This window comes from Paramisgurnus dabryanus, chromosome 7 (assembly GCF_030506205.2).
Source record: "Paramisgurnus dabryanus chromosome 7, PD_genome_1.1, whole genome shotgun sequence".
NCBI classification, from domain to species: domain Eukaryota; kingdom Metazoa; phylum Chordata; class Actinopteri; order Cypriniformes; family Cobitidae; genus Paramisgurnus; species Paramisgurnus dabryanus.
In genome coordinates, this window is record NC_133343.1 from 34,177,100 (window position 1) to 34,192,043 (window position 14,944).

General features: G+C 38.7%; 2 protein-coding genes across 3 annotated transcripts; one reads left to right on the top strand and one right to left on the bottom strand.

Annotated features, from left to right (window-relative positions):
- Nucleotides 1-17: 17 nt before the first annotated feature.
- Nucleotides 18-2,035, top strand: LOC141282388 (uncharacterized). 2 transcript variants are annotated; one of them, XM_073815250.1, is made up of 4 exons: nucleotides 18-319; nucleotides 991-1,210; nucleotides 1,302-1,494; nucleotides 1,594-2,035. In XM_073815250.1, the coding sequence occupies exons 2-4, from the start codon at nucleotides 1,020-1,022 to the stop codon at nucleotides 1,987-1,989; spliced, it is 780 nt and encodes a 259-aa protein (XP_073671351.1). In that variant the 5' UTR covers nucleotides 18-319; nucleotides 991-1,019; the 3' UTR covers nucleotides 1,990-2,035. The 2 variants fall into 2 exon arrangements, with proteins under 2 accessions (XP_073671351.1, XP_073671350.1); XM_073815249.1 differs by lacking the exon at nucleotides 18-319 and having other exon boundaries at nucleotides 331-1,210.
- A 182-nt stretch (nucleotides 2,036-2,217) lies between these two features.
- Nucleotides 2,218-14,356, bottom strand: npepl1 (aminopeptidase like 1). Its single transcript, XM_065279647.2, has 12 exons — nucleotides 14,181-14,356; nucleotides 9,344-9,529; nucleotides 9,075-9,245; nucleotides 8,762-8,851; nucleotides 8,521-8,602; nucleotides 8,132-8,274; nucleotides 7,937-8,014; nucleotides 7,582-7,682; nucleotides 7,304-7,427; nucleotides 3,016-3,192; nucleotides 2,651-2,761; nucleotides 2,218-2,565 (listed from the first exon to the last, which is right to left on the bottom strand). Exons 1-12 carry the CDS (start codon nucleotides 14,328-14,330, stop codon nucleotides 2,401-2,403), a joined length of 1,578 nt encoding a protein of 525 aa, XP_065135719.2. The 5' UTR covers nucleotides 14,331-14,356; the 3' UTR covers nucleotides 2,218-2,400.
- Between the last annotated feature and the right edge of the window lie 588 nt (nucleotides 14,357-14,944).

Here is a 14,944-nt window from a genome sequence, read left to right on the forward strand (position 1 = left end):
ATGTTCATATAATTTATGTCATTTATACGACATTATCAATTATATTTACCGGACATGTTACTGGAAATCACTATGACGTTTCCCAGTCTTTACAGTTATATATTACAGTTTTTTTTATTTCTTTAAATATACTAGAAATATGTTAAGACAGACAGGGAAATGTAGCCTATTAAAAGAAAAATATTACAGATTTTATAGTTTTTCTTCTATTAAATATAGACTTCACCTTTAAATAAGAATTACAAATACATAAACACTGATATTTACAGAGGCAAAGTCCAATCCCTATTTCCTTAAAGTGAGACACCTGCGAGTACAGGTAAGCATATTTCTCGGTTATTCTTTAAGATAAAGGGGATCAAGTAATGTAGTAAATTGTTTATTTCAATCTGTTTTGCCTGTTATTGTTTTCAGTCAAAAAAGGATTTTATTTATCCTGAGTTTACTTTTGTGTTAATGAGTTCTGTAATTCTGTACCAAAATATGGAAGATGTTTTCTGAAAATATAAAAATATAAAAAGTGGCATCTAAGCTACAAATGAATAGAATTTATTCAAGAGTTGAACGACATGAGGGTTTTTTGGGTGATCTATTCTAACCCTTTAAGTTCAAGATAATAGCAATCACATCTTTTCATTAATATACTCTAAAAAATGCTGGGTTATTTTACACAGCCTTGGGTCAGAAAGGGACAAACCCAGCCGTTGGGTTCAATTAACCGAAAATTTTTTTTATATTTGACCCAACAATGGGTTAAAACAACCCAGCATAGGTTAAAATTACAACTCAATGGGGGGCTCGCCCCTTTTTGACCCAATGCTTGGTTTAAAAAAAGGACCTTGCATTTGTATGTTTATACCTATTTGACATCTGTTGGACATTAGTTAAATATTAAACCGATTTAACATCAGTTAAAGATTAAACAACATCGTACCTAATTCCCCAGGCAGCTTAATCTTTTATCGGTTTCTCTATTTTTGTCTGTTCGAGCTGATCTTCAAACAGTTAAAGAGGAAAACATGGCAGGACAGCAAAGCCCAGTCAAAAGGTTAAGAAAGACCGTCAATGGCCACCTTTGTAATATAAGCCCCATAAAAGATAAACAGAAGCCATATTTCGAAGCATTTCTTCAACACGAAGGTGAATGTTGCAAAGTCGTGGCCTTTAAAGAAGAGGACTACATGAACTTCCAAAATGCTGCGAAGACTCAGTAAGTCTCATCTCTAATGTCATCCTTTATTAAGAACACGCCTTATCAGTCAATATATATTACATGGATATATAAATTATATTGTGTGCAGGAGCCCAGTTACACTACAGAATGTGATCTTACAACCATCTAAGTCCAGTGGAACAACAAATGTGTACTACACCCATACCTCCAACATGTCCTGCGTTCGGGACCTAAGCCAAGCATTTAAAAATACCTTGCCTGATGAACCACAAAACTTAAAAGTGTCTGATCTTCCAAAACGGGATATTAACCATCCGAGGGTAAGATCAACAAAGTTTATCTTAGCAAATAATTTTTTAATTTTTCAAGTCCCTGTTGACTTTGATAGTATACTGTATATACTTTACTGTTCTTTTCAGGTTAATATTAATGTAAAGATTATCCTGGAGGAATACAAGGGGCACAATGTTGTATGGGAGGCAAATGCTGAAGACGAGGTCATAAGATCAGCGGTTGCCATGAACGCAAACGCATCTCAAAATGACATCATTCAGGGACTTTTGTCTCTACCACTAATGCAGATGACCATGTGCAACAACGTCATTGTGAAGATGGAAGAATCGGATCGAGTGATGGCTTCTCTTGCTGTGATGGATCCAGCAGAAGATACCATTGATGTCTACTCACCCCCAGATCTCAGGCTCTTCTTCAGTTCCCAACCCCAAAAACGAAATCTTTCAATTGATTCTAAACCCAAAAGATCTAAAGACCATCAAAGCTTGGTAGCCATCAGGGCCATACCCAGGTTTTTATAAATACAGAGGTCCAAAAATGTATTTTTAATCGACCGATACCGCTTACTGGCCGATATATTGATGCAACTCAAAAATTCTGCTGTTTTGAAGACTGCTTGGTGTTATTTGGTTCAGTACCTTTTTATTTTCTCAGTAACACTTATACAGTCATATTAAAATAAAACCACAAACTTTTTTTAACTATTTATTCAGAAAAGATTTTTTTTATTCACATGGCAGTTACCACACTTACAAAATTGGCATCAAAAGCAGGTCATAGTATCACACAGACATGGACAATGTTGCACTTTCATTTCAGATTAACTGTTATTGAAGACTTTTTTGCACATATAATAAATGCAAATTGGTGGCAGAGACACAAGATGTGTACATGTGTGAAGACATTGCCTGATTTAACTAGTTGAATGTATTTTAGACGAGTCTCCTCCTCTTGCAGTCTCTCTCCAGCTTGTCTTCTGAGACAGGGTTGGCTTTAGCGATACCCAACGGGGACACGGAATTAAGTAAGGGATCCTCGGACGCCTGACCGAACAGAGCCATGAGCAGAGCCACACCGAATCCCGTAGCTCTCTCCCCCTGTCGAGAATCCATATTGATGATTTATTACCATTTATTGGAGATACGGGCTTTCTTTAAATTATTTAATGCTCTGTGTACTCACGGCATGGACGGGGGAAGCTATGTCCACATGTACCCAAATGCCCGGCCAATCAAAACCTAGATGAGAGCCAATGAAAAGGCCAGCACAAGAGCTCTGAGCATTCTCACGGTCCTGTGGAAACAGAAAACATGTGTTCTGTATTGTAAAAAAAAAAAAAGGTAATTGCTTTTCAATGTGCAGCCTTTTTAGTACATAGCAGCAGTAAATATAATTCCCGTTTTTTCTTTTGAACTATTTTGTCATCCCCAGATGCATTCCTACAGCTGAATAGTTGGATCAGTGCATAACAGTGCAAAGATTGTTGGGGTTTGATTCACAGGAAACACAAATACTGAAACTGTGCATGACTTGAACGCACTGCTCACCGCCACAGAGTTTTTCATGTCGGCCATGGCTGAAGTGAATTCACTGAAGTGAAGTTCAGGGCAGTAGACCAAAGGATGTGCCAGGTCTCCGCTGCTGCGTCCCGCTCTCACGCACGCTGCTTCCCACTGCTCATTGTTGGTCATCACGGCTGCGTGGTACTTCCCTGTGGAGATTCCCTACAGGAGAAACAATAAGAAACTACTGTAGCTGTGTTCCATTACCCTGCAAACTGCACAAACCAAAATTGCGAATTGAAAATTGGGCCAATTTCCCAATAAAAAATTTTCAGGCAATTCAAAAAAGAAACATATCGCAAAACTGCAGTAGAGAAAGTTTTACAGGTCACCGGACATACATAAAAATCACATACTATAAGACCTCATCCACTTCCAAGTATTATAGGGCATACACAGCAAACGCGAGATCAACGATTTGCGCGAGTAGATTACATACAAAGTCAATGCAAAGACATGATCAGACGGGTCCTCGCATGGGGGGATGCAAATGACGCAAATTGGGTGGCGCGATTGGAGCGAAAACACGTGCTATTCGCCTCAAACGAGCCTTCGCGCAAGTCAACTCAAGCGTAAAATTAGCATGACACAAAGTTAAATCCCACAAGTAATCTAGAGTGAGCAACGCGATGCTACGCGTTTGGTGTGTACGTAGCATAACTGTGGGTTCACACCAGACACGAGTTCAACGATTTGCGCAAGGAGATTACATACAAAGTCAATGCAAAGACTAGGGATGGGAATTGATAAGAATTTAACGATTCCGATTCCATTATCGATGTTGCTTATCGATCCGATTCCTTATCGATTCTCTTATCAATTCTCATTGGGTGAGGGAATAAGCACAAATTTGCATGTTTGTATTAACTCGCTTTAATATCTGTTCAGAAGACACAGAACAGAGTATACACAAATTATGTGTAGCAACATCAGAACCAACTTAAAAGTAGGTGAGCTACTTCTTAAAGTAAAGTCCAGGGACCTATAGCCTAGGGCAGTGTTTCTCAACCAGTAAATGTGTGATCGGACTAGGAATTAATTAAACTGAACTAGACTGACATAAAACATGCCACTTTTGGTCATGCATGCATTTGTTATTTTCTTTTAAAGACATGATGCTGGACAAAATACAGCAAATTAACCTACCGTAATGCAGAGACATCTACTGTGGCAAACGGATGCAAACCCTTTACCACAAACTTAGTCACTGCTCGGCAGAGGTGGACACTACTTGAGTATTTTAGTTTCATTTTCCAAGCATCTGTGCTTTATCAGAGTGTTGTCTTGGGGAAAAAATTACTTTACTAAAAATGTTCACTAAAGCATAGAATCATACTGTGTATTTATATTGCATATTAAAATTGATTGAATACATAATTACACAAAAATTGTGTACTTTTACTTTTCTTAAGTAAAAGTACTTTTTACTTAAGTAAAAGTAAAAAACATTACTAGATTTTTAATGTACTTTAATATTAAATATAAACCAAAAACTTGAAATTATGAAATGTGGTGGAGTTAAAATTATGATAATATGCTTTGGAATGTATGTTTTCAAAAAAATACAAAAACACTGATAAAATACAAATACTTGAAAATGTACTTTTAAGTAGAAATACTTAAGTAGTGTCCGCCTCTACTGCTCTGTGAAATGTGTTTATCCTCGCCTCGGTCATTTAGTTCCTCCCTGCCTCTGTAAACTGAGTAGCTGGAGGTGCACGAGAGATACTTTCTGCAGCCTCTGAGCCAGTGTGAGAGCCAGTCAGACTCAATATGATGGACAATGACAACGGAGATTATCCGTATAGTAAAAGTTTACATAATGAAATGGCGCTCACATTAACACATTACCTTCTGCATTAATAACAGATGACGTCCCGTTAGCTCCGCTGGTGTTTGACTCGCTGCTGTTATTGTGTAATAGTGTGTCAAACACGCGACAGTCCTGCAACCTCCTGCAACGCGACCGTATTGTCGTATGTTCGCGTGAAATATAAGTTATTGATTCAACTGTTTCAGTGTTTCGCGAAGCCTCGCTCTGCCCACCACTAAATATAACCAAACTTTGGATCGTTCTGCCTCGATGCAATGTTTGCTGCGTTCTAAACCAAAACAACACAGCGTGTATGTGACGTCATGACACATTTGCAACGAGCGCGAGCGGAACCGATAAGCGGAATCGTTAAGCAGGCATGCTTACGATTCGAAGGAATCGATTCACTGGGAACCGGTTCTTAAGTAGAACCGGTTCTCGATTCCCATCCCTAGCAAAGACGCGATTAGACCTGTCCACGCATGGGGCGATGCAAATTACGCAGATTGGGTGGCGCGATTGGAGCGAAAACACGCGCTATTCGCCTCAAACAAGCCTTCGCGTAAGTCAACTCAAGCGTAAAATTCACATGACACAAAGTTAAATCCTATGAGTAATCTAGAGTGAGCAACGCAATGCTACGCATTTGGTGTGTACGTAGCATAACTGTGGGTTCACACCAGACATGAGTTCAACGATTTGCGCAAGTAGATTACATACAAAGTCAATGCAAAGACGCGGCGTGGCGATTGCCGCGAAAACACACACTATTCACCTCAAACGCGCCTTCGAGCAAGTTGAAAATGTTGAGCAATAAATTGACACGAAGTTAATTCCCATGAGTAATTTAGAGCGAGTAAAGGTACATTCACATTATAAGCAAGTAGCAGAGCGACACAATCTCATTTATTTCAATGGAAGCTCGGCGGCTTCTGGCGACGTGAACGACAGTGACCGTTGACGGCTGGATGGGCGTGTCTAGTTGCGCGACAAAGTTGAGAAATGTTTAACTTTATGCAAATTATGAGCGACATTCGGAAGCGACTTTAATTTTTGGAACGACTTATTGCGAGAGGGAGAATGATGTTTTAGTTGCATAACATAAGTTAATGGAAAAGCTATATTTCGCAACAGGTTTTTAATTGACATTAAGAAATTATTAGGGATGCACCGATACCACTTTTTTGGAATACGAGTACGAGTACTTGCCGATACCGAGTACTTAATAAAAAAACGTGATTTAAATTTACAGGTAACAGCTTTAGTCATATAATTTAACAAAAAAACAAAGGACTAGTTTCCAGTTTGTTGTAAACTCTGCCTCTTTGGACAACACAAGAGGCATTAACCCCTTACACGCCGCTCAAACATAGACATTTATCAGACCGTGGTATCGATTCCAGGTATCGGGGGACTTTTAACGAGTACTTTAGAAAATGTGGTATCGAGGCCGATACCCGATACCAGTATCGGTGCATCCCTAGAAATTATCGCACATTTTTTTGGCTACTGTCTCTAAATCAAATTTCTCTTTGTTTTTGAAAGAGATTTTGTATCATTTTGCTTGAGTCTCAAGAGGACAACTTACTCCCTTTCAAAAAGAAACGTTAGGGATGATGACAAAAACTCATGTGACTTACAGAGAACCAGAGGTTCGATCACATGAGTGTGAACAACCACTACAAGCAAACTAAAAACCAAATATAACCTTCTACCAAGACTCAAAGTGCAACAGCCATAAAGAAGCTAAAAACCATTAACTGTTTGCTCTCTTTTATCAGGTTGCTGACCATCATGTGACATTGAGTTTTAAACACAAAGCCTAAAAAATAAAATAATAAAAATAAATGTAACTTAACACTTGATATCAAGACACAAAACCTGTTAGGACATACTCACCTGTCCTGAATGATAAAAAATGTCTGAATTATAATGTAATACAGAAATTATATACACTGCAAAAAGTGACTTTCTTACTTAGTATTTTTGTCTTGTTTTAAGTACAAATATCTAAAATTTCATAAATTGATCTAAGAAAATATGTCTAGTTTTTAGACAAAAATATATTTTAAATACAAATAAATTTAAGTGAATTTGTGCATAAAACAAGCAAAAAAAAAGTATCTGCCAGTGGGGTAAGCTAAAAAAACTTTTTTCTTAAACACTAAATTCAAGAAAAATGTGCTTACATTTGACACATTTTTGTTTTTAATTTTTAATTTCATTTTAGTTCACATAAATGTGTAATTTTCTGTTTAAAAACTAGACTTTATTTCTTAGGTCATTTTGCTCATCAAGAAAATGCATCTTGTATTTTTACTTTTAGTAATTTTTTGCAGTATATGGTGTGGCATCAAAATCTATCAATCGCTTTCAGTGCTTTTAAAACCTTAAGTTATTGTACGAGTCCTCAAATGATGATATTGCACGATGTCCTCGCATATGTTAGCACATACACACCTGAGCTCCGGTCAGCGTCGCCATATCCAGTATGATATCTGCAGAGAGATCTTTGCTTGCATACACAACACCGTCAGAGAGCACCAGCCTTCCTTCTGCATCTGTGTTATTAATCTCCACCGTCCTGCGAAGAAAAAAAACATTATTCATAACATGACAATTTAATATAACACTATTTGATCTTTTACATCAACATTCAAGTAAGCACAACCATGTAATGCTGATGAGTATGTTTAGGATTAAAACAGTTCTGCTTTGAACGTAACGTGAAAACGTACTTTCCAGAGTACAGGGTGTGTATATCGTCTGGTCGTGTGGCTGTGGGCCCGACTGCGTTCTCTGCCAGGCAGAAGACGGCATGAAGGTTGTCCTTAAAGCCCTAAAAAAAAAACACAAGTCAATATCACACTATGCAGTGTTGCTAAACACATTTTTAATATATTTTTACGTAGGAAATTTACAAGATATCTTCATGGGACATGATCTATACTTATGTTGATTTTTGGCATTAAAAAATATCATTTTGACCCATACAATGTATTTTGCAAAAAAACTATTCCTTTAAACCAGGTTTACACAAAAACCTGTGCTGGCTGATCAAGGTCATACATGTTTAACAGTGACGTATAATACCTGTTTAACAGTAGCTTTAAATGCTCCCAAAACGGCTGCAGCTCCTCCGCAGTCTCTCTTCATTCCTGGCATTGTGGTCTATAGAGAGAAATTTAAAAAATGATTTAACGGCAAGAATCTACTTATCCCTTTTCTAAGCATTATTTTCTTCTTTTTTTGCACTGTATAATAATAACAATGGTGTATGGTACTCACTTTGCCCTTGATGCTGAGACCACCAGTGTCATAGACGATGCCTTTGCCCACCCAGGCAATAGTCTGTGTGGCACCTGTAGGGGTGTGGCTTAGCACAGCCAAGGCAGGGGGGTGCAGGGCAGCTTTTCCAACTCCATAGATACCTAAAGATGAAGAGATTTAACATAAATACCTGCTTAACTAACAGGGTCTCCTTCAGCCAACTCATTTTTGTATACATATTTAAAACACTGCCAAGATATTATATTTCACATACCAATCTAGATGACGGGTTACTAAATCTGCCAAACATATCTATTCACTCATCTCGTGATGAGAACGCAAGCTCATCGTTTCTGGCATATTGGTCATAAACATTGGCAATCGCAGTACAATATGTGACAAATTACCACCAAAGCCTTTTTGTTTCAGTTCCTCTCCTCGGATTATAGTTGGAGTGATGCCTAATTCGTTCCCAACCACTTTGATTTCCTGAAAAACACACAAAATTGCAAATAAGGCCATTTTCAGGGTACATCATTGATGGGGTGACTCTCACAAAGAAAAAACACGGTCACATATTAGCCCTCCTCGACAGCTTTGTGAGATTCACCCTGAGATCTATAAAGCGAGGGAAGGAGAAACTCTTGCCTCCAGGAAGTCATCCGTATTCATCTCGTTGCAAGGAGTGTCTACGATTCGAGCGGCCAGACGAATTCCATCCGCTGCATTAGCAAGACACTAAAAACAAAAAACACAAATCAGTTGTTTTATGTATTAGAAAGCCCTTCCTTGTTAAACCACACATGGCAGAAAATCGAAACCGCATTAAATGCAATGCATTTTGTTGCAATGCGCATGCGTCAAATGTCTGTAAACTATACTTTGCAAGGCACACTTCAACTGTGCGTGTACACAAAAAAAACAGACTATACTGCGTGCTTTTTTACTTAAGCATCCTTACCTCGAGCGTGGAGACTTCCAGAGGACTGTTTTCTTGGCCCACTGTGATAAACTCAACAGTGACGTGTTTTTTTTCTGTCCGGCGAGATGAGGCAGATCGGCGGGTGAACAGCGGAAAAGCTCGTGCGATGGCGCACCCTGAAGCAAACACATCAGAGCGCTCACAGACCATCTGTACAAGAGGAGAAACAATGGTGTATGTGTAAGCTCTTTAGTCACAGAAGTATAATTATAATAATACTTATGAAACTGCAGTGAAATGAGACTTACCACAATGCAGCGGTTGTTGCCAGAGGGCAGACATGTTCGGACCAGGCGGGTGAGGAAGTGGGCAGACGCCGGGCTGTTGTGCCGGCTCACTCGTGAAGGAAGAGCCGCCACTGCTGCATGACTCAAATACAGAGGGCAGCTATCTGTAGGATTTGGGTTCAGAGAACCTAAAGCTGCTTGCCATGTCTGAAATCAAGACACATAAATACATCTGTTAAGATGTCGCAATACTGTACACATACAGAAAACGTGCTACCAGATACTGTCGTAACAGAGGTGACATCAGACAATAAAACTATTTAACTGAAATAAAGGTACCATGAGCAGTGGTGTAAAGTAATGAGGTAGACAGTGTCATGTCCGGTCTGGAGATTCACCCAAGACTTGACTGACATGTAAAGCAACCAAATCACAGTTTGCGTTTGTTTCCAGGCGGACAGTTAAAATATGCAATGCACACGCCTCCCGGTAATCCTGAGAATTCAACCAATCAGCTTTAAAAATCCCTTTTACACAGGGTATTGGCAGAAAAATACATTTTTGTCCACTATCGGACATCGTTAAAAACAGCAGATGATCAGGGCAGATTATATCCTCTTAATCAAAAGGGGCAGAAAAACTTGGCAGAACTCATAGTGTGTAGGTTTTTTTTGTAGTTTATTTGAATTCTTAGTTTTTTCAAAGTTTATTTGAATTCGTATTTTATTTGTAGTTTTTCATAGTTTATTTGAATTCGTATTTTATTTGTAGTTCTTTCTTAGTTTATTTGGATTTGTAGTTCTTTCTTAGTTTATTTGGATTTGTAGTTCTTTCTTAGTTTATTTGGATTTGTAGTTCTTTCTTAGTTTATTTGGATTTGTAGTTCTTTCTTAGTTTATTTGGATTTGTAGTTCTTTCTTAGTTTATTTGAATTTGTAGTTTTTTGAGTAATGCGCAGGTTACCCGGCAAGCGCAGGTTACCCGGCAAGCGCAGGTTACCCGGCAAGCGCAGGTTACCCGGCAAGCGCAGGTTACCCGCGCTTTTAACCTGAACATTTTAAGTAACCGGCGCATTTAACCTGAACATTTTAAGTAATGCGCACGCAGGTTCCCCGTAATGCGCACGCAGGTTCCCCGTAATGCGCACGCAGGTTCCCCGTAATGCGCACGCAGGTTCCCCGTAATGCGCACGCAGGTTCCCCGTAATGCGCACGCAGGTTCCCCGTAATGCGCACGCAGGTTCCCCGTAATGCGCACGCAGGTTACCCGTAATGCGCACGCAGGTTACCCGTAATGCGCAAGCAGGTTACCCGTAATGCGCACGCAGGTTACCCGTAATGCGCACGCAGGTTACCCGTAATGCGCACGCAGGTTACCCGTAATGCGCACGCAGGTTACCCGTAATGCGCACGCAGGTTACCCGTAATGCGCACGCAGGTTACCCGTAATGCGCACGCAGGTTACCCGTAATGCGCACTCAGGTTACCCGTAATGCGCACTCAGGTTACCCGTAATGCGCACTCAGGTTACCCGTAATGCGCACTCAGGTTACCCGTAATGCGCACTCAGGTTACCCGAAATGCGCACTCAGGTTACCCGAAATGCGCAGGTAAACATTTTAAGTAACCGCCACATTTAACCTGAACATTTTAAGTAACCGGCACATTTAACCTGAACATTAAAGCGCAGGTTACCCGAAAAGAGCAGGTTACCCGAAAAGCGCAGGTTACCCGAAATGCCCAGGTTACCCGACAAGCGCAGGTTACTCGACAAGCGCAGTTTACCCGACAAGCGCAGTTTACCCGACAAGCGCCGGTTACTTGAAATGCGCAGAGGACCTGAAATGCGCAGAGGACCTGAATGCGCAGGTTAACTTACTTTAATTTGTAGTTTACTTTGAGACACATGAGAATTTTTAAAACTAGATCCATTTTACTTTAACTTGTCGCTGCATGGCACCCATCTCTTTCAATGAGGTTGCTAGGAGGTAGAGCCGCACAATTATGCCTAAAAATATAATTGTTGACTATTCATCTTGATATTGTATTTGTGATTATTATTGACAATAAATAGATTTTACATTGATGTTTTGAACCACTTTATAACCTTTTGTGAAACAGCTGCATTGGGAATTCTAAACATCCCAAACTAAATAATATAATGTAAATAACAAATAATTATGGGAGTTGTTAGTAAAAAATCCAAAACAAATGGCTAAAAGACACGTCAACTTATCAATTTAACATTTCTGATTTACTGTGTTTGGTTTCCAAACATGCTGGCGATACACACAGAAATATAAACAAGTTGAGTGTATAATTGTGTGTCGTTGTAATGTGAATATGGCAAAGTATTTTAATAGGTGACATTTACATATTGCTGTGGCATGTGTACTTTTAGTTAAATTTGGTACTTCAGTACTTTTCCCACCACTGAACATGTCCAAAATACGGTGGTGGTACTGTGGTATTTTCTGGTACTTTTTTGTAAGGGAAGAGACTTTTCCTAAAACAGCATATTTTGTGAGTGAACCACAATCTTACCAACCAATCTGAAAAGAAAGGAAAAACAAGCGTACAGGAGTTTACAGTAACTGTAGGAAATCCAGACTGTCAGGTTTTGCTTCCTTATAACTCACAGATAAAACTTGAAGGATCAAAGCTGAGTCGACATACTAAAATAAAATTTTCAGTAATGAGCTCACAAGTGAGTCTTGTTTAAATAAATATGACTCACTTCCACTGTAAAAACATGGTATTCTAGACATTGGTGTTCCTCATGTAATGCATCACAGTACCATACTTTTACCATATGATATCATCATTGTACCATAAACAGTACTTTTTTTGTAAGGTATCTTAGCGTGCATGGGCGGAAATCCCGGGGGGGTCGGGGGGGACAGGACCCCCCCTATCTGAGGGTTGTCCCCCCTAAATTATCATTAGAATATGTGTATTGAAAATAATTTAATGATTTATAATACTTAAACTAGTTGTGTAAGAAGTGAAACAATACAAATGCAAACGGAGCAACAACAAAAAAACGTTTTAAATATTTGGATTCCCCCTCCCTTGCCTCACAGTGGTTTGGTCCACTGCCCACGCCCCTTTTACCTCACCACCACACATTCCGGTGGTAGAGAAGTGTACGGAGCCGACGCGTTAATAAGCTATATACAATACAACGTTTCCCATCACTTATCAGTTTATCCTCATATGTTTTAAAACTGGACTATTTTGACATATAAACATGAACATATTTCGTTTTCTGAGAACAGAAGCAGATAAACGATCAAGAAAACATTTTTATGCATTCATGCAGAGGTGAGGCAGAGCTGAAAGTAACAAATTACATTTACTCACCTTGCTGTAACTGAGTTTTTTGTGTACTTTTACTTTGAGTAGTTTTTAAAATCTGTACTTTACTTTTACTTAAGTATGTTTAAAGTATTGTTGGTTACTTCGCTACATGTTAAATCATATCCGTTACTGAGTAAAAATAAATAAAAAAGTAAGGTGATAAAGACGCGCCACGGTCGGATGATTGATTGATGGGCGGGGGAACGCGCAAAAAGAACCATGGAGAGGGACGAGACAGGCGCAGGCTAATGCAGACCCTCAATTCAATTCTTACGAAAGAAACCCCTGGCCATTGACGCAAAGCGATTGTTTCATTCAGGTAGGGTTCATGCTCTTGAGTACGGAGTTTGAGAATTGCCGACCGTGTTTAACCGCTAATTTGCACGATGCATTTTTAATACATGCGCATTATCTTCCGAGGTCTAGCAGCTTCGCGTCAAGTCAAACAACTTGAGAACGTCCTCGAGAATGCGCAGATCATTAGACATTGCAGAGAGAGAGAGAGCGCGAGAGAGATAGATTGAAAGACATCAGGTACACAGGTCTGGGAGCTAATAAACGTGTAAAGGATGTATAGTGTATAGCCATGGCACTCATCTCATTATATGTTCATTTATGTATATAGTTTAATAACAATGTATGTTACCAGCAATACATCAATTACAACCTTCATATAATGATTGTATTTACTAGCTGCTGACCTCATATTATTTTTGCTTCAAAAGTGCATAACTCACCTGTAAAAATCATTAAATAATTCCATAAATGTTTCTTAGTTATAAAAAGCTTTTTATTTTATTAACATTTGTTATTGCACTTTAATTGTAGAGATGTTTACAATTAAAAACATAGTTTGAGATGTATATATCCTTCCTTTGTGAACTATACTAGAAACCTCTCCCCGCTGTAAAAAAGTAACTCTTAAAATTAAAATGACTTTTTACTTGAGTAGATTTTTAGACCAGTAACTTTACTTTTACTTAAGTAAAATATTATTAAAGTAACTTTACTATTACTTAAGTAGAAAATTGTATTACTCTTTTCACCTCTGCATTCATATGTATTAAAATTAAATTTGCGTCCGTTCATAGAGAAAGAGAAACGTTTTCTATCTGTACCCATTTCCTTGCAAGTACAATTTTGCCTGTATTATTGGTGTCCCCTTCAAAAATTGTTCTTGAAAAATTTTATGTTTATTGTCCCCCCCAACATTTAGATGAGATTTTCGCCCCTGTTAGCGTGGTTCATTTTCTTAGTAAAAATATAATAATAATAACCGTATTGTAAAAAGAACTACGATTTCAATAAATCTCACAATAGCACGTTGTAAAATAACACTAACGTTAAGTCTTTAAGTTAATTTACGTAATCGGGTATTTTTCATTCAATAGATGCAGACTGCTGCTATGTTACACAGCAGAAATCCGTTGTCAAATCTCTATCTGTATTAGCCGGTGAGCTAACGTCAACGTCTCAGGGCTTTATTTTACATCATGTACCTCTTTGCTGACCACCGGCTGCAGTTTTCCTTTCAACTGGGCCCAGTTGAGCTGTTGCAGGTTGCCAAGCTGGCCGACGATGAGGACAGGACGGTTCTGCGGCTCTGAGTCCCCGGCAGATGCCTTGAACTCCAGCAACACGTTCGCCATCTTCCGCCTGAATGAAAGTGTTTTTTCGGCTTCACGCGGCGTTGCGCAGATCGAGCGGCGTATGACAGTAAAGTATCGCGAGAATTATTTAAAAGAACAGCTGTAGTTTGAACTGATTTAACGTTGTTTTTCTTTTCAGGTTGTTAATAAGGTTGCAGTTTCGTTGGTCTTAATGTTTAAATGTAAAAGCATCATCCTAACAAAAAGTCCCAGAAAATCACAGTCCCACAGTGGTTTCTGTGGACATGCGCATTTGGTGGAAAAGAACTTGTGTACAGATAAATCTATTAAAATATTACTTAAGTAAAACTAAAAAGCGTCTAGTTTTAAAAATATTTCCAAAAGTAAATTCTGAATAAAAAAAATAAATGTATGAATTTATGCGGTTTACTTGTTTATATGTCAGTCTTGCCCGTTCCAATATGGCGGACACGTTAACGTATCGCAGCAACCGGTCGCGATACTGAATACAGTCCACGTACGTCTATTGAAACATACGAAAAATTATAATACCAACATTTCATTACATCTTACTTTGTGAACCATTTAATAAATTTAGTTATAAATTACTGATTTGTTTAATAATATGGATGCGCCTAAATGGTTGTTAAGGC

Excerpts from the sequence above, each read along its gene's own strand:
- npepl1 (XM_065279647.2), bottom strand. The coding sequence starts at position 14,330 with ATGGCGAACGTGTTGCTGGAGTTCAAGGCATCTGCCGGGGACTCAGAG. Across the intron at positions 9,246-9,343 it reads GCAACAACCGCTGCATTGTG|ATGGTCTGTGAGCGCTCTGA; the intron begins GTAAGTCTCATT and ends CCTCTTGTACAG. Across the intron at positions 8,015-8,131 it reads GTCTCAGCATCAAGGGCAAA|ACCACAATGCCAGGAATGAA; the intron begins GTGAGTACCATA and ends TTCTCTCTATAG.
- LOC141282388 (XM_073815250.1), top strand. The coding sequence starts at position 1,020 with ATGGCAGGACAGCAAAGCCCAGTCAAAAGGTTAAGAAAGACCGTCAAT. Across the intron at positions 1,211-1,301 it reads CAAAATGCTGCGAAGACTCA|GAGCCCAGTTACACTACAGA; the intron begins GTAAGTCTCATC and ends TATTGTGTGCAG. Across the intron at positions 1,495-1,593 it reads GGGATATTAACCATCCGAGG|GTTAATATTAATGTAAAGAT; the intron begins GTAAGATCAACA and ends TGTTCTTTTCAG.